This window comes from Chiloscyllium plagiosum, chromosome 35 (genome assembly GCF_004010195.1).
Source record: "Chiloscyllium plagiosum isolate BGI_BamShark_2017 chromosome 35, ASM401019v2, whole genome shotgun sequence".
Classification (NCBI taxonomy): Eukaryota; Metazoa; Chordata; class Chondrichthyes; order Orectolobiformes; family Hemiscylliidae; genus Chiloscyllium; species Chiloscyllium plagiosum.
Genome location: NC_057744.1, coordinates 14,384,608 through 14,410,439, shown reverse-complemented (window position 1 = coordinate 14,410,439; position 25,832 = coordinate 14,384,608). Strand labels below are relative to the sequence as shown.

Genomic DNA, 25,832 nt, shown 5'->3' with positions numbered 1-25,832 from the left:
GTGAAAGTTGGTATATGATTGCAAATCTAGATTTCTTTCCCCTTAAAAACATGAGTGCAACATGTCTCCACCTCTCTGTGTGATAGCATATCTCCATCCTCGAACCACTCTTTGGGTAAACAAGTTTTTCAAATACTTAATTGAATTTATCAGACTTTATATTATGCTTATGGTCCCTAATTTTGGACTCCCAACAAGTATCTACATCTACCCTGCCAAACAATTTCATAATTTTGAAACCTCTAATCATCATCATCATCTTGATGTCAGACAGTGCATTAGATGGTTAGGCAGGCAGCAGGATAACATTTTTACAAAGCTGATAGTGGAGGTGTGCCATTCAAGCAGAGTCTTTTATGATTTCTGCAATTAGGTGCTGCATAATGTAGCCTTATTTAGTTTATGTCCCACTACGGGACAGCACAGTGGCTCAGTGATGAGCGCTGCTCCCTCACAGCACATGGGAGCTGGGTTCGATTCCACCCACTAGCAACTGTCTGTCTGGGAGTTTGTACGTTCTCCCTGTGTATGCGTGGGTTTCCTCCTCCAGTAATGTCCTCAAACCAATTTTTTGGTTAATTATGTAAATGGGAGGAGGCTGGGCTCTGGGGAAGGTAGCTTAGAGTGCGATAGGTAGATAGAGGTGGGATAATGGTGATAGGTCAGAGGGGAGGGTGAAGCAGATATGTGGGACGGAAGATGAACAGGTAAGACAGGTCATGAGGGCGTTGCCGAGTTGGAAGGTTGGATCTAGGCTGAGGTGGGGGGGGGGAAATGAGGAAACTGGTATAATCCACATTAATGCCATGGGGTTGGAGGGTCCAGAGGTGGAAGATGAGACATTCTTCCTCCACGTGTCAGTTGGTTAGGGAGTGGCAATGGAAGAGTCCCAGGACCTGCATGTCCTTGGCGGAGTGCAAGGGGGAGTTGAAGTGTTTGGCCACAGGGCGATGGGGTTTTCTTGGTTCGGGTGTCCTGGAGATGTTCTCTGAAGCGCTCTGCAAGTAGGCGTCCTGTCTCCCAAATGTACAGGAGACCTTACAAAGAGCAACGGATACAGTAAATTACGAGTAGAAGTGCAGGTGAAATTTTGCAGGATGGGAGGAGATGTAGTCCAGGTAGCTGTGGGAGTCGGTGGGTTTGTCAAAGATGTCAGTGTTGAGTTGCGAACCTCGGTTTGGGCCACAGCTTCCAACCTCATAGTTCGGGAATCCCGCACCACCAAGTTCTACCTCCTACCCAGGATCCACAAGCCTGACTACCCTGGCCGCCATCATGTCAGTCTGCTCCTGCCCGACTGAACTCATCTCCACATACCTCGATACCATCGTTCCCACCCGGTCCACCCCACATATATTCAGAACACCACCACGCCCTCCACCTCCTCCAAGACTTTCGTCTCCATGGCCCCAACACCTCATCTTCACCATGGACATCCAGTCCCTATACATCTCCATGCGCCATGACCAGGGCCTCCAAACCCTTCATTTCTTTCTCTCCTGATGTCCCCACCAGTACCCTTCCACTGACACTCATTCGTTTGGCTGAACCGGTTCTTACCTTCAATAATTTCTCCTTTGAATCCTCCCACTTCCTCCAGATGAAAAGGGTAGCCACGGGCACCCGCATGGGCCCCAGCTATGCCTATCTCTTTGTCGGTTACATGGAACAGTCCATCTTCCATAGTTACATAGTTACACCAGCACCATTTCCTACCTTTTCATCCGCTATATTGATGACTGCATCGGCACCACCTCATGCTCCCATGAGGTGGATGAACAGTTCATCAACTTCACCAATACATTCCATCCCAACCTTAAATTCACCTGGTCCATCCTGACAATTCCCTCCCACTCCTGGACCTCTCAATCTCCATCAATAGTGACTGACTCAACACTGACATCTTCTACAAACCCACAGATTCCCACAGCTACCTGGACTACACCTCATCCCATCCTACCTCCTGTAAAAATGCTATTCCTTATTCCCAATTCCTCTGCCTCCACTGCAACTGCTCCCAGGAGGACCAGTTCCACCACATAACACACCAGACCGCCTCCTTCTTTAAAGACCCACGTAATTGATGATGCCCTCGAGCACATCTTATCTATTTCCTGCACCTCCGTCCTCGAACCCCACCCCTCCAACTGCAACAAGAACAGATCCTCCTTGTTACGACACAGGGTAAACTCTCCTGCTTAATGTAAATCAGCAATACAGAAAAGATTTTTCCCATGCAGTAATCTGAAAATTTGATAGGCCAAGAACTATTTAAAGAAAAAATTAACAACTTTATTTCTTAAAGTATAACAGAGAATAATTAACTAACAACTACTTACAAATCCTTCCTCTAACCTACTTTTACATTCCCCTTTCTACAATACAGGTCTGATAAAATTCCTAACTGAGGTTTACAAAATAAAACTTCTTATTTCAAAACCAGGCAGCTTTCGTTCCTCAGTATTTCGGTCTTCTTTTCTTCTTTGGGATTCTGCTTCATAGGTCACTTATCGATAAAGGACATGCTACTCACCAAGGACATGCAGGCCCTGGGCCTCCTCCATCACCACTCCCTAACCACCCAACGCCTGGAGGAAGTACACCTCATCTTCTGCCTCGGGATCTTCCAACCCCATGGTATCAATGTGGATTTTACCAGTTTCCTCATTTCCCCTCCCATCACCTTATCCCAGATCCAACCTCCCTCATGACCTGTCCATCTTCCTTCCCACCGATCCGCTCTACATTCCATTCTGACCTATCACCATTCGCCCCATCTCCATCTACCTGTCGCACTCTAAGCTACCTTCCCCCCCCAGCCCTACCCCCTCCCATTTATCTCACCACCCTCAGCTCACAGCCTCATTCCTGAAGGAAATGTCGACTCTCCGGCTCCTCGGATGCTGCCTGACCTGCTGTGCTTTCCTAGCACCACACTCTCAACATTGAATTATGTCTGTTTTTTTCTTTCATATTAACAAATGCAAGTTTCTTATGGAACAGTCCTATGTACTGAGTTTGTCTCATGGTGGCAGAATGGAACATCTAAAAGAAAAGTGACTAAAGATTCCTACTGAAGAGCTTATGCTCGAAACGTCGGCTGTCTTGCTTCTCGGATGCTGCCTGACTGGCTGTGCTTTTCCAGTGCAACACCTTTTGACAGCATCCACAGTACTTACTTCCTCCTGAAGAACCGTACTGTGTGTTTGAGAACTCAAAGGCAGGATGCGAAATTTGGTCAAGCTGCAAACTTGCTAAGATAGCAAGAGCCTGCAAATTTTAAACTGTGCAGAAGCTGTGACAGAAAAGGAGCCTCTTTGCCTGTGACCCCGGAAATGCCCCATCAGTCCAGCATTGGAGATTGATAAGAGATAGTTTGAGATAATACCCCAAGCAACTGTTTGTGCCTATTCCATATGATCATAAGATATAGGGGCAGAATTAGGCAATTCAGCCAATCGGGTCTGCTCTGCCATTTGATCATGGCTGATAGGTTTCTCAATCTCATTCTCCTGCCTGTGCCCTATAATCCTGATCCCCTTACCAATAAGAGCCTATCTATCTCTGACTTAAATACACTCAATGACTTGGCCTCCACAGCTCTCTGAAGCAATGAGCTCGTCAAATTAACTACTGTCTGGCTAAATAAATTCCTCCTCATCTCAAATCTAAAGGGTGGTCCCCTTCACTCTCAAGCTGTGCCCTCTGGCCCTGGTCTCTCCTACTAGTGGAAACATCTTCTCAATGTAGACTGCATCCAGGCCTCTCAGTATTCTGTAAGTTTCAATCAGCACATCCATTTTGCCTGTAGTTATCTCTTTTAAAAGCATAGGATATAAGCCATTCGGTCATGGAAACTTGCTGGATTTTAGTTCCAAAAATGGAAATTGCTGGAAAAGCTCTGGCAGCTCTCGCAGCATGTGTGAAAAGAAACCAGAGTTAACGTTTCGGGTCTGGTGACCCTTCCTCAGAACTTAGTTCTTTAAGTTTCTCAAGTACTTCTTCCATAATGATATCAATCGTCTTAATTTCCTCACTAGGTTACCCTCTGTTTCTAATATGTAACTTGCATCTTTTAATGTGATAACAGACACAAAATAATTATGTCTGAGGAAGGGTCACTAGACCCGGAATGTTAATTCTGATTGCTCTCCACAGATATTGCCAGAGCTGCTGAGCTTTTCCAGCAATTTCTGTTTTGTTTCGGACAAAATATTTATTCAATGTCTCAACTTTTTCCTCATTTCCCATGATCATTTCTCTCATCTCTACTGGATCAACCTTGACTCAAATTGCTCTTTGTTTTTGTTTGCTTTATAGAAATTTATCCAAGCTCTAATAATTTTTTATATTCTTGACTGATTTAATTTCACTTTTTAAATTAATTGTCTATTAGCTCTTTGCTGGCATCTAAAACATTCGTACCACAGTACTATTCTTTGCAACATTATCTAACATAGTGATTAATCACCGTAACAATGTATTTGATTTTGCATTATCCATTTGGGGAAAGAATGCATGCTTTCATTAAAAAATGATATCCTTGATGTGACTTGATTCTCTTCATACAATTCTAGCATGCTAATGCTAATCAGAATTAGGCAGGAATTAAAACTGGGTTTGCGTAATGGGTAATAGTACTTTATACTGCTGCTCTATGTCTGCCAAAACACAAAAAGAGGACATTTATCCATAGGCTGTATTTATTACAAAATACTAGCTTTAGCAGCAAGAAATAATTTCAAGCAGAAAAAAAGGATTAAGTTGAAATTACACCCCAACTATCAATTTCTCATCAGAGTTCCCTTTTTCAGTTGACTTACGTATTCACACACCAAATATTTCAAAGGATATGTACTGAAAAACAATGTAGAACTTGTGAAGATTTTTGCTCTTTTTTATGTTTGTTCATGTGATAAGTTTATAGAAGAAAAATTACAATTTTTTTTAAAAATCAAGTAACAGCAGTAAATATTCCCACGTTCAGTATGACACTAAACACAATTTTTGCATGATCTAATGAAAATATGATTCTTTTGTAATATCAATGCAACTCAAGCTCAAACTTTGAAAAAAATCCTTGCTATTAATAGATCATACTTCCTTCTCCAGGTTTGTGTGTTTATAAATGTTCCAGAGAGGATCCATTAATCACTGAAACATCATGTCCTGTCAGATTCTCTCTGCTAGGAAGTGATTATGGTTGACAGACTGTTTGAAGTACAACCTTTAAATGGCATCAAGAACAAAAGCTCTTTTTACAATTTTTTTTTCAGCTGGATATCAAACTTAGTTATGCACTCAAAACCTCCAATCCTTTACGACTAGGATCCGAGTCCTCATGTCAAAGTGAGTGATTATAGAGAAATGTAAGTCATGACACACAAAATTCAAACATCCCATTCAGAATAAAAATGTATCTGGAATGAAGATGTCCATCTTACATCTAAACATCAGCTACTGTTGATCTAATATTTAATCTGGCACTCTTCCAGTTAATTAAGCTAGACCAGGTGCTCTTTCATGCCACTAAAATAAGCCAACTTCTTGGTAAAACCCCTCGTCTCTGTATGACTCCTTTTATTTCTTTATCAATTTCAATGTGAATACAATAAGGTTACAATCTCTATCTGTGAAATATCTCCTACATTCAGTTCCTTATTGATCCTTGATTATTCAGGACTAGGTCTACCATTGCATCTTTCTTTGTTGAATACATAACCGAGTGATAGTAGAAACTGACCTGGAACAGTTCCACAAATTTCTCCTCATCATCATAAATAATTGTTTTGTCCTATTCTGTCTTAGCTTAACTGAAGCCGCTACTATTAGAATTCAGTTGCAAATGTAATCCTCACATCTTAAATTATTTTTTCCTGACTCTTGGTGGAATATATTGATTTCAAAATGCTCCATATTCTTTACCTTTCCTCCAAATACTCTGAAGTGAATCTTGATTTGACAGAGTTCAACTTCTACTTATTCTTGGTTTCAAGACATCAGTGTCAATGGTTCAGAAGTCAACAACCCTCTCCAAAACTAGCAGCAATGCTTTCAATATGTAATCTTCCCAAAATACCATTTTCCCCAATCGGACACTCATATGTTGCCTCAATTTGTGGTATAAGTTGTATTCTTGAGAATATTAAATTTAAAGCCTTTTCTCTTACTTTATAAACAGTGCAGGACCTATTAAAAACCTAGACTGCAGCTTCAATGAAAAAGGTTTATTAATAACTAAAAATGTAATTTAGCTTAATATCCAAGTGGCTTGAGGGAGCCAATATTTGAAGTGACCATCAGGGGAGATAGAAAAGACAGAAGGCCACCAGTAGTGAAATGGAAGAAATTGCCAGAAAATCAATTACCAGAAGCCTTGGTGAAAGACAGCCAGTTGATATTATTTGAACTTCTTTCTAATTTTTTCAAATATCTGGTACCAGTAAGGAACCAGAACCCTAGGTCTCTCTGTTCTCCAACACTACACAGTGCCCTACATTTAATTGCATAAGTCCTGCCATTGTTTGCTTTACCAAAATGTAATACCTCACATTTATCTAAATTAAACTATATCTACCACTCAACCCACTGACTCAATTGATCAAGATGTATTTGTAATCTTAAGTAACCTTCTCCACTGTCCACCATGCCACCAATTTTGGTGACACTTGCAAACTTACTAATCATGCCTTCTAATTCTCATCTAAATTATTTACATAATTGGCAAACTTATCCTGAATCCCATGCGATCCAACTTGATTAATGTACAATGCGGAACCTTGTCAAAGAATTTACTGAAATCCAGGTAAACTGCTCAGCCCTCTTCAATCTTCTTGGTTACTTCCTCAAAAAGCTGAATCAAGTTTATGAATCTTTTTCTTAACCAAAACTTCAATTTCTGTCGTCATCCAGCATTCCCTACACTTACTAGCCTTTCACCCTACACCTACTTTCACCCTAACAGGAATATACTGTCTCTGGACTCTCACGATCTCATTTTTGAAGGCTTCCCATTTTCCAGCCATGCCGTTACCTGTGAACATCTGCCCCCAATCAGCTTTTGAAAGTTCTTGTCTAATACCTGGTAAAATTCACCTTCCTCTAATTTAGATCTTCAATTTTTAGATCCAGTCTATATTTTTCCACCACTATTTTAAAACTAATAGAATTATGGTCGCTGGCACCAAAGTGCTCCCCCCACTGACACCTCAGTCACCTGCCCTGCATTATTTCCCAACAGCAGGTCAGGTTTTGCACCTTCTCTAGTATGTACATCTACATACTGAATCAGAAAGTTTCTTGTACACACTTAAGTTCCTCTTCATCTAAACCCTTAACACGATGGTGGCCCGTTTGGAAAGTTAAAATCCCCTACCATTACCACCCTACTATTCTCACAGATAACTGAGATCTCCTTACAAATTTGTTTCTCAATTTCTCACTGACTAATGGGACTCTATAATACTGATTTGCAGTCCTCACTTTCTTCTAGGTCATTATAAGCTTACTGCAAAACCTCTTCCAAGGATGCGTACGTTGATGAAACTCTCCTCCTCCCTTTACAAGGTCTGCAGTCCTCACATTCTCCTGAGTCTATAATACAATCACAATAAGATGATCAGCCCTTTCTTATTTCTGAGTTCCACCCAAGTAGTTTCCTTGGATGTATTCCCAGGAATATCCTCCATAAGTATAGTCATAATGCTATCCTTATCAAAAATGCAACTCCCTCTCCTCGTTACTTAGACTGTAATTGACATCGAAAATAAAATTGCTACTCAGAAAACAGTTGGTTTAATTTCTCTCAAAGTTGTAACTCAAGACATTAGACAAACTGTCAAATTTATGCTCTCTTTTTGCTTTAAATTGGGTTCCTATGGTTAGTTTTCAGGTTCCAGGATAAAGGCATGGCAAGATCAATTTTGGTGTCAGGTCTTCGAACTGACTTCCCAAAGCCACAAGCACTGACCTAGCCAATGGAGGAGATTTTAAACAAATCCAGCAACTCAAAAGTGGGCACCCAGGAGGTGCTCTGGGCCAACAGCAACAACAAAATTGTGCTGAAACCCAATTTGTAATCTCATTACAGATACTGATCTATCTTCCATTTTAAATTTACCATCAACCAGAATATGCAGCTTGCATTATGTCACACCAGGAGTAGCTTTGACATACCTATAAATGATAGCACAACTTAGTGAAGCTACTAACAGCAGAAACAACAAGCAATAGCTAGCTCACAGTGATTGCACAAGTAATCTGGGTCATTAATGGTGGTAGACAATTAAACGACTAACAGGAGAAAGAGATTCCACAAATATCTGCATCTTCAACAACAGGGAAGTCCAGCACACCAGTGCAAAGGCTAAAACTGAAATATTTGTATCCATATGCAGCCAGAAATGGCAAGTGGATGATCCATCTCACTCTCCTCCTAAGATCCTTAGTATCACAGATGCGAGTCTTTAGCCAATTCAATTCACTCAATATGATATAAAGGAACAGCTGAAAGCACTAGATACTGCAGAGGATATGGGCCCTGACACCATTCTAGCAATAGTACTGAAGACATATGCTCTAGATCTAACTATGCTCCGAGCCAGCTGTTGTAGTGCATCTGCAACACTGGCATCTACCCAGTAATGTGGAAAACTGCCAGCTATGTCCTGATCACAAGAACTGTAACCAAGAAGCCAACCAATTATCGCCCCATCAGTCTACTGTTGATCATCAAAGTGATCAAACATTGCTATCAAGTAGCTGTTGTCTCAGCTACTTCTCATTGAAGCTCAGGTTTAGTTTTGCCAGTGTCAGACACCTCTTGAATTTTAAACTGGACAACAAAAAAACTGAAAGAACTGCAAATGCTGGAAATCTGAAACAAAAACAGAAATTGGTCCAAAGTCTCTGTATTCCTTGCAGCATCTGTCGAGAGAAATCAGAATTTATGTAATGGGTCCAGTTACAACATGGTCCATGGTGGATCAATCACAACTGTGGTTAGTACTAAGGCCTCTCAGTGCCAGGTTCACAAGTTTGATTTCACCCTTGGGTGACTGTCTGTGTGGAGTTTGCACATTCTCCTTGTGGCTGCAAGAGTTTCCTCCAGCTGCTCATCCCACCCACAGAGAGTGTTCATCTCCTCCCGCACATCAACAGGAGCTGTGTTGCTACTACCAATGTATTCACCAGATGGCCAGGATCATGAGGGGCAGTGGGCCAAAGGTTACTGACGGTGGAATGCACATTGCAAGAGGTGGGGAAGCAAGGGTAGGAGGACTGCTTTCACTCCACTCTCCCAATGTTAGATCTCTAGAATGAATGGCTGACAAAAAAAAGGGAATTGATCTCCCACCATGATATCAACTTTTGCCTCCAGCAAGGTATGAGTATTTATCAATACTTATAATAATTGTATAAAAGCTCCAGTTACATAAAGACTAAATGCGGATATGTGGTACAGAAATGTTCAACAGATGTTTATTTCAACCCCTGGCATATACATAAATTATAGTCACAGGCACTTCAACATCTGGACTAATATTAAGCTATTTGGTTACACACAGCAGCATGCTTTCATCAGTGTGTCATGCTTCAAGTGGGCCCAATAGGATGGTGACTAAGGCTTTATTCTAAAGTCATATGCAATGTTATAGTTATAATATCATGAATACACCTGTTAAAGAAATACTGCATACTAACTGTGAGACATAATTGTACACCTCAGGAGAATGCTGAAAAATCCAATAGGGTTTGCTTGGCAGCCTTTGGGAGTCATGGAAAGCTGCTCCCATTTTAAGTGGGGGGTTCAGGTCAACTTATTCATTAATGAAGCTAGTTGACACCATCAGGTCCTGGCCACAGTGGTTACTACCATGGCGTGCTGGATTAAATTGCACTTTATGTTCTAAACGAACTAACATAATGCTAAGAGGATAAACATATCTTCCTTATTCAATTTGCTTTTGCAGTTCTGCCTTATGGTACTGTTCTTCAGAAGATAGGAGTAGAATGTTTAAACTCCTGAATCAGGTGCTGAATTTAGAATGATTTTCTCGTTAGAAACCCAAACATAATACTCCCTCAGCTGTCAGCTTAAGTAGTCCTTCATTTTCATTCCCTAGGTTTGATTTATAATCAGCAACAGCCAGTAAATAAGGTTATCTTCTCAATTAACTGTGACACCTGGCTCCTAATGATGGATAAGTGAGATTTGATTAGCCGGACTTAATCTGTTGCAGAATATTAAATGTCATGAAGTCATCCCAAAAGGAGCTTGGGGAAATTAGCCTACTTAATGCAACTAAAAGAGTTTCTATATTAATGGTACCAGTTCAAGAGCTTCCAACATGGCAGCAACATTAGCCTTGCCTTCTTTAAAATAAATGTGAAGCATGCTGAACAGGATGGCAAAAATGTATTGGTACGCAATTACAAGGTCAGCAATTAAATTCCAAATCGGGTAAGTTATTCATGGCTGAACAGCTTTTCCCCATCCCTAGTCTAGTATATACTGAAACAGTCTCAAAGTACCAGGACAACCTAAAATTTCCAACCTGAAGGATATGTAAAGCTATCTGCAAGTAAACTGGAAGCAAGATGATAAACTGATTCAGTTTAACTATGTATCTAAACTAACACTGTTGAAATTATCTTTTGAAATACTGAACTGGTGATTACTCAAACAAATGAATATTTCGCTTTGCAAACTACATTTAGGGAAAATAAATATGAAACAAACAAATTAAATTTTAAAATTTTGAACAAGTGAACCCAGAGAGTATTGTTATGATCCTAGACTGGAGCCCTGAATTATGTCACAATCTGGTGAGGGATCCAGGAGAATCCAGGAGACTTCCAAAAGGATAAAGAGATGGAAATCCCAGTGTAGAGAAAACAACAAATGCAAATCAAGACAGATCCAAATGGTTCTTCCAGACCTTGTTAATGATAAGATGACTCACGAAATCTCATTAAACTTCACAAGAAATCACAAATCTTAACATATGCTGATAGGGTCTTGAATCTCCCTCTCAAAAGCTTTGACAACTGTTCCCATTCTGTTTGATCACTCTCCTTTACTGGGTCTAAACACTCCTGGACTGCAAACCTGAACACCAGTACTCATTAACAAACATAATGCTAACTACTTCACCGTCAGCTAGCTTCACAGTGCCAATTCTGGGATTCTCCCTATTCCTTAATCTTGCTCAGTTGCAACAAAGAAATGTTGCTTGTAAGCTTTTCATCCCCCATTCTTTTAGCTATACGTACTAACACTCATGTACTTCTCCCAAGTCCCTCACAGCACCCCCTCCCCCTGAACAATACTAATGACCTTCCCACTTCTCAGCTCCCCAGGATGTCTTCTGAGCCCTAACTCCAACACCTACTGCCTACTAATTATTTAGAATTCTCCCTAATTTTGTTCTAACAACACAGAGCCGTCTATTGCTCTGGGCTCCTCAATTGAGACCCCCACCTGGAATCTATGTAGATCAGGTGCATTACAGCTAATGACAATATTCTCTACATCTCTCTATATATATCCTGTCACATACATACTAACTTCCTACAACCTTTAAACTCCTCCTCAGTGGCCGCTGAATTATCCTTATCAACTATTAAAAGACTCTCAGTAAGCTACTCCCTCATAGCTGGGCAGAATTAAATGAGCCACTTAGCAACATTCAGTGAATCGCAGGGATTTCTGGCTTCTGAGCACAACAAAAACTTACAAAACAGATTCATCATACTATTAGCAATTAATTAACTGGAAAAGATTTATATATCAGATTTGTAAAAATGATTCCTCAGTCTAAGCATGTAACCAATTTATATCTGATGAGAAACTTATTATGTATCTTGAATCAAGATCATTCATTTAATGCTTTATATTAAAGGCTTATGGAACATTTCAACTGTTTAATGCGTTTCTGTGTAGCATGTAGAATAGAAAAGCTCATTCAAATTCTCAGCTTCAACTGCACTTAAATTCTATCAACACTGAATATTGTGAAGGTTATGTTCTTCAACACTCTCCGGCTCTGGTGCTAAAGACTTTTGTTACAGACCTGAAGACACTCCTGGCCAAGCTCTTCCAGTATGGTTGCCCCATTGGAATTCACCATTTTTTTCAATTTCAGCAATAAATTATAATTAAGAAAAATGATTTGGTTCATATCAAATATGCTAGACACTGCAATTTCGCACTTATTCATTTAAATGTTACAATATGATTCTCCAGCCAGGAGAAATAACGCCTCAGCCTTAGTGTTTAAACTTGCGTCTTAAACTCTTAATTTAAATTAAAAATCACATTCAATTCATGCACAAGCCAGAGCGATAGATTTGATAAAACTGCTATTTAGAACAGAAGCACACATACTTTATCTAAGTAGTTTGCTTCTGCATTGTATTGCATTCACAGTTCAGCTCAGTTTAAGAACCTTTTTACAAAAATAAATCATCAGTTGATTTCATTCATTTATGTACACGCTAAATACTTAATGCAAGTTACTGAGTTATTAACTTACTCAGTTTAATATCAGTCAACAGATTGCAATTTGGAAGTTCTGACTTGAGAATGACACACTAAACAGAATTTTACTTTCGAAACTAGTGTCTGTTATTGTGTGTGGACAGATTGCGTGCAACAACTCACCCACCTTTCTATCAAGGTCCCACACAACAGCCTGATTACTTTTTGCATGTTCTCAGTGCAGAGCCAGCTCCAGTGATCTTTCATCAGTAAACAAAGGAGATCCAGTGCTACATCTGCCAAAGCTGTTTCAGAACCTTCTGTTTCAAAAGGAAAGGAAAACAATGAGCATTTCATGGTTACCATAAATAAATAGCACCTGAAATAAGGTTTCAAAATCAGGATTATTACAACCAAATCAGCTTTACATTTCAAGCCCTCTGACTAAAAGAAGAATGTATTGTTTCTGCAGTTCATGTATGATTAAATCTGTCTATTAAAGCTGGTATGTGCAATGAATAAGGAACATGGCTGTACTTGAGAAACAGCTCACAAATGATAAGCTTTAAGACCTTTAATGCATCAAGCTTTTCTTAAGATCTGCAACAAATTCTAGCCTTGTTATAAATATCTACTTTGCTAAAAAGTCATTTTACACAAATTAGGGAAGATAGCCAAGTATATTATGAAACAATTTACTATAGGGACTGTTGAAGGTTAAAAAAACAAAACGTCAAGAGTGAACAGTTGAGAAAAAGACCAGAACAGCTGATGCTAAGTTCAGGCGCACAGCTGGAAGAGTATTCTCAAATAAGAATCAGAAAGATAGATCAGGTGACTAATGTGCATTAGGCTACGGGCTATGATGTTTCATTCGGGTGAAGTTCAGGAGATCAGAATGTCGGGCTTGTGAGGAAACAGAAACTGCATGAGGAACACATGATAATTTCAACAAAATAGAGCCAAAAGGGGAGAATGGCAGACAACATTCTATAAGGGGAAACTGAGGGAGTTGGTGACAGACTTAGCCTTCTTCTGATTTTGACACAAACCCAGCTCACGATTAAGTACAGTTCCTCTATAATGCGATCGTTGGCTCTTGTGCAATCCTGCATTACAGAAAAATCATACTTTACAAATAGCACTTAATGAGTTGGCGCTGTAATCCTGTTACAGCCAACAACGTTTTAAAATTTCGCATCTTAGAAACAGCATGTCCAACTCATCAATTGTGTTACAGTGAATTAGTGTTGACGAAATGCGCTTTACAACAGAACAACCTGTAGCTACATATGTGTTCAGATGAACCAAATGTAAAAAGCAGGAACAAAATTGAGGGCAGAGGCACAGAATTCCTGCAAAGAAAGGATGGCATTAAGCTTTCTGATGTAAGCTGCAGGACATTCTGCTTACCTAAGTCAGTCAGCGTACAAATAAAGAAACGTAGCCTCAATGTATTCCATGGAGCTGAGACAAAATGACTGATTTTATCTTACTGTTTGTAAAACAAGTTAGTTTATTTTGTTTTATCACCAGGTACTCCACATGGAATCAATTTAATGCAATTGGTAGCACTTCTGCCTCTGAGCAAGGAGGCTACTAGTTTAAATTCAATCACAGGTTTGAACACATACTCTAAAGTGAGAGAGTACAGCAGTATAGAAGGAATACTACACAGTGGGAAGTATCACTTGCCAGGTCAGATGTTAATCCCAGCCTGTTCTTGAAGATGTAAAAGACGAAATGGCACTATATGAAAAACAGCAAGAAGTTCTTCCCAATCCTGGCCAGACTTTCTTCTGAACAATCATATTATCTAGTCATTTGTTAACATGCTGTGCGTGGGACTTTGCCATGCATGATCATATTGTATTGTGATCACAGTAGTGATCATATTTCAAAAGAATTCCACTCACTGCAAAACATATTGGGATGTTCTGCAAATGTAAGATATAATAAGATAAAACCAACTGTTCTTTATTTTCCAAATTTTGCAAATATCAATTTTGTACTAAATTAACAATCTCTGAACTAAAAGTGGAATTCCTACAAGTTTCATGTTGTTTAGGCTGGATAAATTCAGATAAATTACTATAATTCAATTTTACTAGAAACATCCTTAAACCATGCTGGGTGAAATCAGCAGATCAGAACCAAAAAATGACGATTTATTGTCAAATTCCTGTTAACTTTTAGAATTTTTACAGGCTATTCTAGCGTTACTAATGATGTGAGCCCCGACCTATTCTATGGGATCACAGTCTCCGAGGAAAGGTCGCTGTGAAAAGCAGGGGGCAAGGACTTGTCTAGATTAGATCTTCACATTTCCAGAATGCAGGATTAAAAAGTGGTATACCTCCACCTGGTGGAGATATGTTTAGATAACAACTCCCTATTCTATGCACCTCAAGACATTTATTTTGAATTTAATGGCCCAAAGCAGGCCATTGTATTTGCAAAATGTGAATCAACTAAAAGGACAGCACAAAAACTTCTTGTTAAAGGACATAATACTTGAAGAGAAACTACATTCTCTCCCGAGGGCTATCCAGAACAGTTCAAAATTAGAGCAGGCCCATTCATAAGACCATAAGACATAGGAGTGGAAGTAAGGCCATTCGGCCCATCGAGTCCACTCCGCCATTCAATCATGGCTGATGCACATTTCAGCTCCACTTACCAGCGTTCTCCCCGTAGCCCTTAATTCCTCGAGACAACAAGAATCTATCAATCTCGGCCTTGAAGACATTTAGCATCCCGGCTTCCACTGCACTCCGTGGCAATGAATTCCACAGGCCCACCACTCTCTGGCTGAAGAAATGTCTCCGCATTTCTGTTCTGAAATGACCCCCTCTAATTCTAAGGCTGTGTCCACGGGTCCTAGTCTCCTCGTCTAACGGAAACAATTTCCTAGCATCCACCTTTTCCAAGCCATGTATTATTTTGTACGTCTCTATTAAGTCTCCCCTTAATCTTCTAAACTCCAACGAATACAATCCCAGTATCCTCAGCCGTTCCTCATATGTTAGACCTGTCATTCCAGGGATCATCCGTGTGAATCTCCGCTGGACACGTTCCAGTGCCAGTATGTCCTTCCTGGGGTGTGGGGACCAAAACTGGACACAGTACTCCAAATGGGGCCTAACCAGAGCTTTATAATGTCTTAGTGGTACATCTCTGCTTTTATATTCCAACCCTCTTGCGATAAGAGACAACATTGCATTCGCTTTCTTAATCACGGACTCAACCTGCATGTTTACCTTTAGAGAATCCTCGACTAGCACTCCCAGATTCCTTTGTGCTTTGGCTTTATTAATTTTCTCACCATTTAGAAAGTAGTCTATGCTTTTATTCTTTTTGCCAAAGTGCAAGACCTCGCACTTGCTCACGTTAAATTCCATCAGCCATTTCCTGGACCACTCTCCCAACCTGTCTAGATCCTTCTGTAGCCTCCCCACTTCCTCTGTACTACCTGCCTGTCCACCTAACTTTGTATCATCGGCAAACTTCGCTAGAATGCCTCCGGTTCCCTCATCCAAATCATTAATATATATTGCGAACAGCTGTGGCCCCAGCACCGAACCCTGCGGGACACCGCTCGTCACCGGCTGCCATTCTGAAAAAGAACCTTTTATCCCAACTCTCTGCCTTCTGTTAGACAGCCAATCCTCAATCCATCCCAGCAGCTCACCTCGAACACCATGGGCCCTCACCTTGCTCAGCAGCCTCCCGTGTGGCACCTTATCAAAGGCCTTTTGAAAGTCTAGATAGACCACATCCACTGGGTTTCCTGGTCTAACCTACTTGTTACCTCTTCAAAAAATGCCAAATTCAGGAGTGGCATCAGGCAATGCTCCTTCGCTGGAAGAGTTATGAATACCAGAAATGCTCTCCCACACTCAAAAGACTATTGAGATTAGCATAATTGAAAATTTCAAAACAGAGTTTTATAGATTTTTGTTGGGCGACAGGATTAAAGGATAGGGAATTCAAGCAGGTATGGAACATAGTGATCAACCATGTTAGAACTGGGTAAAAGAACATGTTTGAGGATAACAGCTTTGATGTCTTATCCAAAGCACTTCACTGGAGCTTAATAAAGCAAAATTTCACAGCAAGTCACTTAAAGCAGTATTAAGGCAGATGACCAAAGGTTTGGTCAGAGGCAGGTTCAAGGAACATCTTAAAGAAACAAGAAGAGGCAAAGACATGGACAAGTTTAGAGAGAGAATTCTACAAGTTAGTCCCTAAAGCCAGTTAACATGGGATTGTGTAGGGACAAGAATTAGATGAGCACAGATTGCTTGGAGGGATGCATGGCTGAATGGCCTAGGATTACAAAGATGCAAAGAGGAGACCCAGATGAGATTCAGAGAAGGATTTCAAAAAAAAGAATAAGTATTTTACAATCAAATCTTTGCTTGACTGGGAACCAATGTATGTCAGTGGGCACAAGGGTGACAGCTGAACAGGACTCAGTGTATGTAAGGACACAAGGATGGATGAGTTCCAAGCCTGAAACATGCTGAGATAATGAAGGCTCGAAGGAAAAGACACACAAATGAGGATTTTGGCTAAGTCAGGTTGAAGTTAGGTGATGTTACAAAGATTGGAAAAACAGTCTTAGGGATGGGACAGAGAAGTAGTTGGAAGCTTATCTTGAAGCTAAATATGGTATCAAACAACCTCCTTTAAGGCTAAGACATTTCCCAAGAAAAAAGACAGAGTTGGAAAATGGCTAATGGAGGGGGATCAAAAGAGCATTTCTGCTCATCCTAATATTGGGTGTCAAACAAAGAAAACATATAATTTGGCAACAATAGAGCTGTCTCAAGAGATGACGGTGAGGAAGGACTGGATGTCATCAGTGAAAACTATCCATCCTGTTCCTTTAGAATATAGACACTGAAAGCTCAAAATGTAAATTTCCCCAATTTAGTATAAGAATAGAATTACTTTTTGAAAATTAGAGCAAGAATTGTGCTGACCACTAACCAACGCTGAAATAATAAGATATATATTCGACCAAACAAAAATTTCGTAAAAAAGAATTTAAAAGATTAATTAGTTGTTTGACAGGTGTCAAATGGTGATAACCAGGCTGACAATAATGAGTATTCAAATGAAGTTTTAAAACAGTTTCATTCTAGTTCTAACGTCAATGCTATTATGGAAGTTTCTGGATTTAAAAACAAAGGTCCTAGAAAGTTAATGTCAAAGAAATAATAAAAAAGCTCCTTCAGAGGATTTATACCAGTCAGTCATATAACAAAGAGAGGAAGGTAAACACATCAGACTAAAATAATTTTCCAACAATTCCTAATGGACGAGGAGGAAATTTGTTGTTGTTTAATATATCAAACAAAACAGGTGGTTAAAAATGAATCATGGACGTGTTTAGGGATACTATCCTTCTTGACAAATAAACTCACTGAAATTATTGATATGGTAGCCATACATATTGTGCCATACACCTTGGCCAGACCTCAAAATCAAAGACAAAGACAACATAAACTTCTACAAGATACAACTCGAGTTCTCTGCTTTTCCTCGTTAAATTTTAATTATTTACTTGTTGGCATGAGGAGAACAGAAAACAAAACCATAATGTGTAAATAACTGGTTCCACATCACTTCCTAGTTGAGGAAAGCAAAGTTCTGCTCATCAATGGCCAAATCTCACACTTGCAATTTTATCATTCCGCAGATGCCACATCAATGCAAAGCCGAAGCCAGTATAAAGAATTGGGTAATCACACAGCTCCAATACTGAAATCAACTCTCCCACATGTGTTTCTCATTTATAGAATGCTGCAAGATCCTCTGAAAATGAAAATAGCACGACTGCTGAAGTATCAGGTGAGACTGTCCTGATGTGAATTTGCTTAAAATCCTTTTGCATATTTAAGTCAGCATTTAAAATTCAGCAGTTGTCTACACCAGATATTTTTGTCTGGATAAGATGCATATCAATTTAATACTTTTACTGGCACAAAGCTAAATTTAAGAATTAGCATTCCAATAAAATTCTCCCTGGATAGCTTAAGTCTGTGTTTCTATTTCCACTGCTACGGCTATGGTAAGTGGGATAACTGTCCTATTACAGTTGCCTCTTGCCTGTTTCAAATAAACAAAAATTAAAATTTAAATTGCAGTCTTCAGCCTATAAATGTCAGATTTGGATCTCTTACTGCGAAACTCTGTTGTAGGCATGCTGTGATGAAAGGTTACAGATTTGAAACACAACTCAGTTTTTCTCGCCACAGATGCTGCCAGATCTGCTGAATATTCCTAGCATTTGCAGCTTTCATTTCAGGTTGTAGCATAGCTGCACCTAGTACCCATTACTATAGCCTCCAGCTCTGCTCTTTGTAAGAATATCAAATTGGAAAATCAACTTTCAAAATTTGGACTAATCAAAATGGGACAAATTCAAAATAGAATGCGAAGATTTTTGGCTTCAAACTAATGCTCTTATTTTCATTCTATACCTGAAAACTCACAAGACAGAAGCAATTCAGTCAGAAGCTTAAACATAACCCAATCATGTGATAATTACATTTCATTTCAAAGGTAAGTAATATTCATAACTGGAAGAGCTTTGAGAAAGCATGGTTGCTCTTTCACATTCATTTTGTTCCTCAATCCTTTTCAAGAAATAAATTGGATTGCCTCTTTTTATTACTTGAGAAGACCAACTCTAAAATCACAGGTAACACAGAATAATGTACCTGATTTTAAGAGACTTTGCAGTTCTGGCTGGGATGTTGCACTGAAACGCATGCTTGTCACAACAGCCAGCAGATATCCAAATGCAACAAAAGATTTTGAATATTTGTTATCTAATAACATTTTCTGTATTAGTACAGTACTTAATTAGCTGAAACACTCTTTAAGGGTGCCCTGAATTTATGAAAACTCTAATGTTACAATTTGAGGTTAATAAGATTATGATGTTTTACAGCTATTGCTTTAAATTTAGCATGACTGAAGGGGATTGCATGACTGTTCTGTAGTTTGTCCGAAAATAAGCCTGGGTAGTTTGACTGTTAGAGATCAAAGGAAGGCTTAGTTGATTCATTAAAATGATGCAAATTATTAAGGGTCAGGACAATGACAGTTGTATCTGAGTTTACTAGGAGTAGACTCTGCCCCAAAAAGGTGCTGTGGCTATTGAGTTGTACACAGTCCATTTATTTCTAATAAAGGCAGTTGGTATCAAGGATAACTAATTAACATTTCCACCTGGATATAAGATTTTATGTTGCCCTGAGGAAGAGGGCATTTTGGAGATCTGGTTACATACATTCTGACAAATCCATGAATGTCACAGCAGAAGTTCTCTGTGGTCAGCAAAGAGAAAAGGCGGTTTTTACTTTGCAAGCTACTGCAGCAAAATGCTGGAAGGACACAATCATTAGTTAAAGAGAAACATCCTGCAGTCATCTTTAGCATTCCAGGAGAGTTATCTTGGCATGGTCAGAGGGAAGAAAGAGCATCATAACTGAGTTTACTTTATTGATGGATATAAGGAACTCTTCAAAACTGAGAAGGAGGTGGAAATTAGCCAAAATCCCTGCTTTGAATTGCTATAAAGCTTTCCCTTCCAGAATCACAGAGTCAGAGACATACAACACAGAAACAGACCTTTCGGCCCAACTCGTCTATGCCGACCAGATATGCCTACCTAATTTAGTCCAACTTGCCAGCAGCATTCTTATTCATACACCCATCCAGATGCCTTTTAAATGTTGCAATTGTACTAGCCTCCATCACTACCTCTGGCAGCTCATTCCATACACATACCACCCTCTGCATGAAAAAGTTGCCCCTTAGGTCCCTTTTATATCTTTCCTCTTTCACCCTAAACCTATGCCCTCTAGTTCTGGACACCGCCACCCCAGGGAAAAGACTTTGTTTATTTATTCTATCCATGCCCCTCATGATTTTATAAACTTCTATAAGGTCACCTCTCAGCCTCCAGTGCTCCAGGGAAATCAGCCCCAGTCTATTCAATATCTCCCTATAGCTCATGGACATCAGATAAGGACATATTCACAGAAAATTGTGTTTTCCCCCTCATTGTTCAAATATCATGCCAATCCTCACCATCAAAAAGAACAAAGGCCATTTTGATGAAGTAATAGAAGTTACCTAGCAACTATAACTCATTAAAGAGTCATGTCAGAAGAGAGAGAGGAAGTAAAAGTGGAAGCAAGATTAAAATGCAGGTGAATAATGTGAATATTCACAAATCAGACAAGAGTACAAAGATGGGATGAATGGGAATTCTAGTTGTGAGCTGCTACATATTTTCCTCAATGCTTCACAAAAACAGCATTACGTGAAACTTCCTTGTGAAACTGTCACATAGATTTCTTTTAACCAAAGAAAAATCAGGTTATCTTCTCTGCAACCAAAACTTCAGACATTCTCTATTAACCCCAAAATTATTATTGGCTATATTCATTGCCAATGTTTAATGAACTTTTCAGGATCATTTATCTTTTCAAAATTAATTAGAATGATATTGTTCAGTCTTTTGTGCATTCTTGCAAGGTTATTGACAATATTTATTAAGTATAATCAATGTATTAAAAATCCACTGTGCAATTTTAATAATTTTCTAGCAATGACATTATTTACAAATAATCATGTCTTTAATTATTTTAATGCTGAATTTGAATAGGTACAAATAGACTGTATAAGGTTTAACATGAATGAAATCTAAGGTAGTATAAGTGGAGTTCAACAGGTAATGAATTTGATTCAAGAACACCTTGGAAGGATTTTGTTTTCTCTGTTTCATTTACTTCACCCATGACTAATTAGACCACTGATGCCATAGGTTCATAATCAGAATGCGCACTTCTAACAAATATAATCAATCTTATTTTCTGTTTTATTAATTTTAATAAATTGAATGATTTAAGAAATTAAACAAATTTAATAAATTGAATAATTTACCACAGTTTATAAGAACAACTGATGCAAACCTAGGAGTACATCAACAACTAAAACAAAATGTTACAAAAGATAAGAAAAGGCAAAATGAAAGGCTCTGCATCTGAATGCGCACAACATTCCTAAAAAAAAATAAACAAATAGATGGCACATACTGAGATGAATTAAAAATAAGTTATTAGTCATTACAGAATACGGATGTAGAATGACAAGGGCTGGGTGCTGAGAAATGAAAGGTACATGACATTCAAGATAGTAAAAAGCTATGTAAAGATGGAAGGGTAGTACTGTTAATGAAAGTTGGCATTTGTGTATTGGTTAAGAGGTGAACTTGGTTCAGATCATCAGGATATAGAATCAGTTCAGGTGGAAAAGAAGAATAGAAGGGGAAAGGAGTCACTGGTCGGGGTGATCTACAGGCCCCCTGACATTAATACAAAGAAATATAGGTGTTTTAGTGAAGCAATAATCATGTGCGACTTCACTGAGATAATTGGATTGGTGGCAGCAGCAGTAGCATTGAAGAAGAGTTCTCAGAATGCTTTTGAGATAGTTTCTTCGAGCATCATGTTCTGGAAGCAACCAGAGAGCAGGATATATTAGCCTTGATATTATGTAATGTTACAGGTTAATTGATGACCTCAGGGTTAAGGAACACTAAAGTAGCAGCAACCATAAATGATTGAATTTTACATTCATTTTGAAAATAAGATTGTAGCTAAGACTGGTGTTTTAACCTAAGAAAGGGCAACTATGTGGACATGAATGCTGAGTTAGTTGAAGTGAACTACATTCTAATCTCGGGGTTAGATCAATAGAGATGAAACATAAAACATTTAAGGGAATATCTCAGAATATTTAGAATGTGTATATTGCTACCATAAATAAAAATTCAAAAAGGGAGGATCCATCATCCATGGTTAAATAAAGAAGTTAAATTTAAAAAGTATCAGATTTAAAGAAAAAGCACAGGACACAAAGATGAGAGTCAGGTTAGATGTTTGGTCAGAATATTTAAAAAAAACAAAGAATGACAAAGGTTAATCAGTAGAAAGAAATGAGTATGAGAAGCTAGCTCGAAATGTAAAAATGGATAGCAAGAGATTCTACAAGTCATTAAAAAATGACATTGTGAAAGTGTCATTTATTCTGAAATCTGAAAAACAACTGGCCTCAAGGATTTCAAATAAAGGATTGTACACCTGAACGAAGTTGACAAGTCTTTGGGTCCAGTTGACCCTCATGCTGTGTGGTCTTAAAAGAGGTTGCTAATAAGGTTGTAGATGCATTGATCTTAAATTTTATAAAATTCCCTCAATTCAAGACAGGTTCCATAGGACAGGAAAGTAGCAAATATATCACTTCTATTCAAAATGAGGCAAGTAGAAAATAGGGCAAGATGGTATGAGACAGGAACTTTCAAGAGTTGATTGAAGTAGAGATTTTAGCAGGTAAAGGGATGACTGGCAAATGGGAGCCTTTCAAAAATGTGACAACGAGAGTTCAGAGGCATCATGTTCCCGCTGGAATAAAGGGCAAGGCTGATAAGAATAGGAAACAATAGATTAATAAAGATATTGAGGTTCTGGTTAAGAATAAGAAAGAATCAAATATCAGGTTGAGACAACTGGGATCAAATGAACTCCTTGAAGAATGCAAGCTGTGTCTGGACATTCTTAAGAGGAAAATGAGAAGGGCAAAAAGGGAATACAAGATAGACTTGGCAGATAAGGTTAAATATAATCCATAGGGATTCTACATGAATATTAAGAGCAAAAGAGAATTTAAAACACAAACAGATCAGCAATGACTATTGAATGGTACAGCAAGTTCAAGGGGCTGAATAGTCTACTTCATATGTTCACATGTCCTCGAAGCATTCACAATAACATATTCTTTATTTTCAAAGTATCTTCCATGTAATACAAATCAGTTAGTATTCTGAGTCACTTACTTACCTGAATTCAAATCCTGATGAGAAGAGGGTGATGCATTGCCCTGCAGTTTCTTGATTGCATGATCATTTTCAACTGCCACAACTCCTTTGGATTCTTTTGCTTTCAAATTAATTTGTGCTCTTTTCAGCAGTTTCTCTTTTTCCAAGATGAAATCCTCCATGTTAGCTATGCTAAGGCCATCTGGTAACTAAATGAAACAAAACAGTGGCACACTAACAAAAACAAATCCTGACATAATCATAAACACAGCCTAATCAGAAATTAGGATAAAATATCACATCTGCATTTGGAAATTTCATAACGCTAGCAAGAATGCTAACTATTTAACAGCACCCCAGTTCATAATACAAGAGCAATTAAACATCACAAATTAATTTACTGACTTCAAGGCACTATGACAGTTACTGAGGAAATAATAAGGTGGGCGGCACGGTGCCACAGTGGTTAGCACTGCTGCCTCACACGCCAGAGACCCAGACGACTGATTGTGTGGAGTTTGCACATTCTCCCCGTGTCAGCGTGGGTTTCCTCCGGGTGCTCTGGTTTCCTCCCACAGTCCAAAGATGTGCAGGTCAGGTGAATTGGCCATGCTAAATTGCCCGTATTGTTAGGTGAAGGGGTAAATGTAGGGGTATGGGTTGGTTGCGCTTCGGCAGGTCGGTGTGGACTTGTTGGGCCAAAGGGCCTGTTTCCACACTGTATGTAATCTAATCTAAATGCAAGTTATTTATTAACTTAATGCATTGCATATATAGGATTTTTGATTATTTAAGAAATGCAGTACGCTGCCAAATAAATAGTCTTGGATATGATACCACATCTGATGAAATTCCTTTCTTCAATATTCCCTTTCAAATGGCGAATCAATGTACAAGGGAAAATAAGATCATTTTTGATTCTGAAAAATAAACTAACATAAGCAACTCTATTTCTCAATATACTGCATGCATATTTCTAGGTAAGAGATGAAGAAGAATTCCAAAATTTTAGAGAAGCACTGAGGATTGTGTTGTTATGGGGAGTGGGAAGGCCATGAAGGGTTTTAATTTTTCATTTTAGTTGTATAAGACAATAGAAATGTGTTAGTAAATAAGTAAACAAAGAAAACAATCAGTGCAAAGTATTCGGCAAATGTGCCTAAATCTGATTATTCTGCAGATACCAAACAGATTCCCAAAGTTGACAGGCCGCCCTGCTGTGAAGGCTTGAAAACAAGGATGAAAATATTTTTAAAAGTGAGCCATCAGCAGACTGAGAATTTAGCTGTGAAATTAGGAACTACTTTTTTTCCCCCACAAAGGGTAGTGTAAACCTAGAACTCTCTCAATTAAAAGATTGTGGAAACTGGGTCAATAAATTTATTAAGATTGTGGTTAGGCAAGAATAACGGACATAATTTACATCTCTCTGTACAATTAAGTCAGATACAGAGTAATCTATTCTAATGACAACTCAGTCGGAAAATTATTATATCCTAGACACAGCAACTCTGACAGTACAGCACAAGTTTCCAAAAAGGAAATTTTGTACATGTAAATTTGCCATCAATAGGTATGAACAGCTAAAGAATTATTTTATCACTAAGATTAAGATCACCAACAATAATGACAAGAACTTCCCTTTATCAAAAAAATCAGTTAATATAGTTAATCATTCCAAGACACTTCACACCACACCACAGGAGGAAATATTAGGAGAAACGACCAGTTAGGTGGAGTCTAACTCGATGTGTTTATTGATGACCATGTAGCCACAAAACAACTGACCCTCTCTCACTAGTATCCTTACATACAGATAAGGAAGGGCACCACTTCGACTAGGACAACACATCCATCCTGGGACAAGCTAAACAGAGACACACACAAGAATTCCGAGAAGCATTGCATTCCAACCAGAACTCTATTATAATCAACAAACACATCGAATTAGACCCCATCTACCACTCCCTGAGAAAAAGAACAGGAAATGATATCACCACAGGAAATGACATCACCATCCCAAAGCAACCCAAACATACAAATAGAAAGCAGGAATTATCAGCAGTGCTTTGCCTAGAGTCCCACTGAATTTGTTACCTAGTATGGTGACGAAACATCTGGAAATGAACCTTCCAGCTCAGCGAGCAAACCTATATCCTAAAAATTGTAACTTACTATTTATTCACTTAGAAATATTACAGATTAGAATGCCAAATTTCCTTTCCAGCACAGTCAGTATATTTTATACAAATTGTCATATTTATCTTTACAACATTAGGCATTAAGCCTGAATTTCAACAAAATCTGTATTTCTCTTCAAGGATTTCAGATACTCAGAAACCAACATGTGCACACTGAAAAGGCCAGTAAAATCAATGCAGCTGTTTCTTAATAAGTATAAAATGTAGACCTGAATTAATATGAACTTGAATAGATAACTAAGTAAAATAT

At 38.7% G+C, this 25,832-nt stretch overlaps 1 protein-coding gene across 3 annotated transcripts in view; it reads right to left on the bottom strand.

Moving 5' to 3' along the window:
* Positions 1 to 25,832, bottom strand: part of snx19b (sorting nexin 19b) — a 161,607-nt gene that overhangs the window by 108,988 nt on the left and 26,787 nt on the right. For 2 of the 3 annotated variants that reach the window (XM_043676709.1, XM_043676706.1), the window contains exons 7-8: positions 23,404 to 23,590; positions 12,669 to 12,801 (exon numbers count right to left, since the gene is read on the bottom strand). In XM_043676709.1, coding sequence (XP_043532644.1) covers positions 12,669 to 12,801; positions 23,404 to 23,590 — 320 coding nt within the window. The remainder of the gene's footprint in view (positions 1 to 12,668; positions 12,802 to 23,403; positions 23,591 to 25,832) is intronic. The other variant, XM_043676707.1, reaches the window with a different exon arrangement.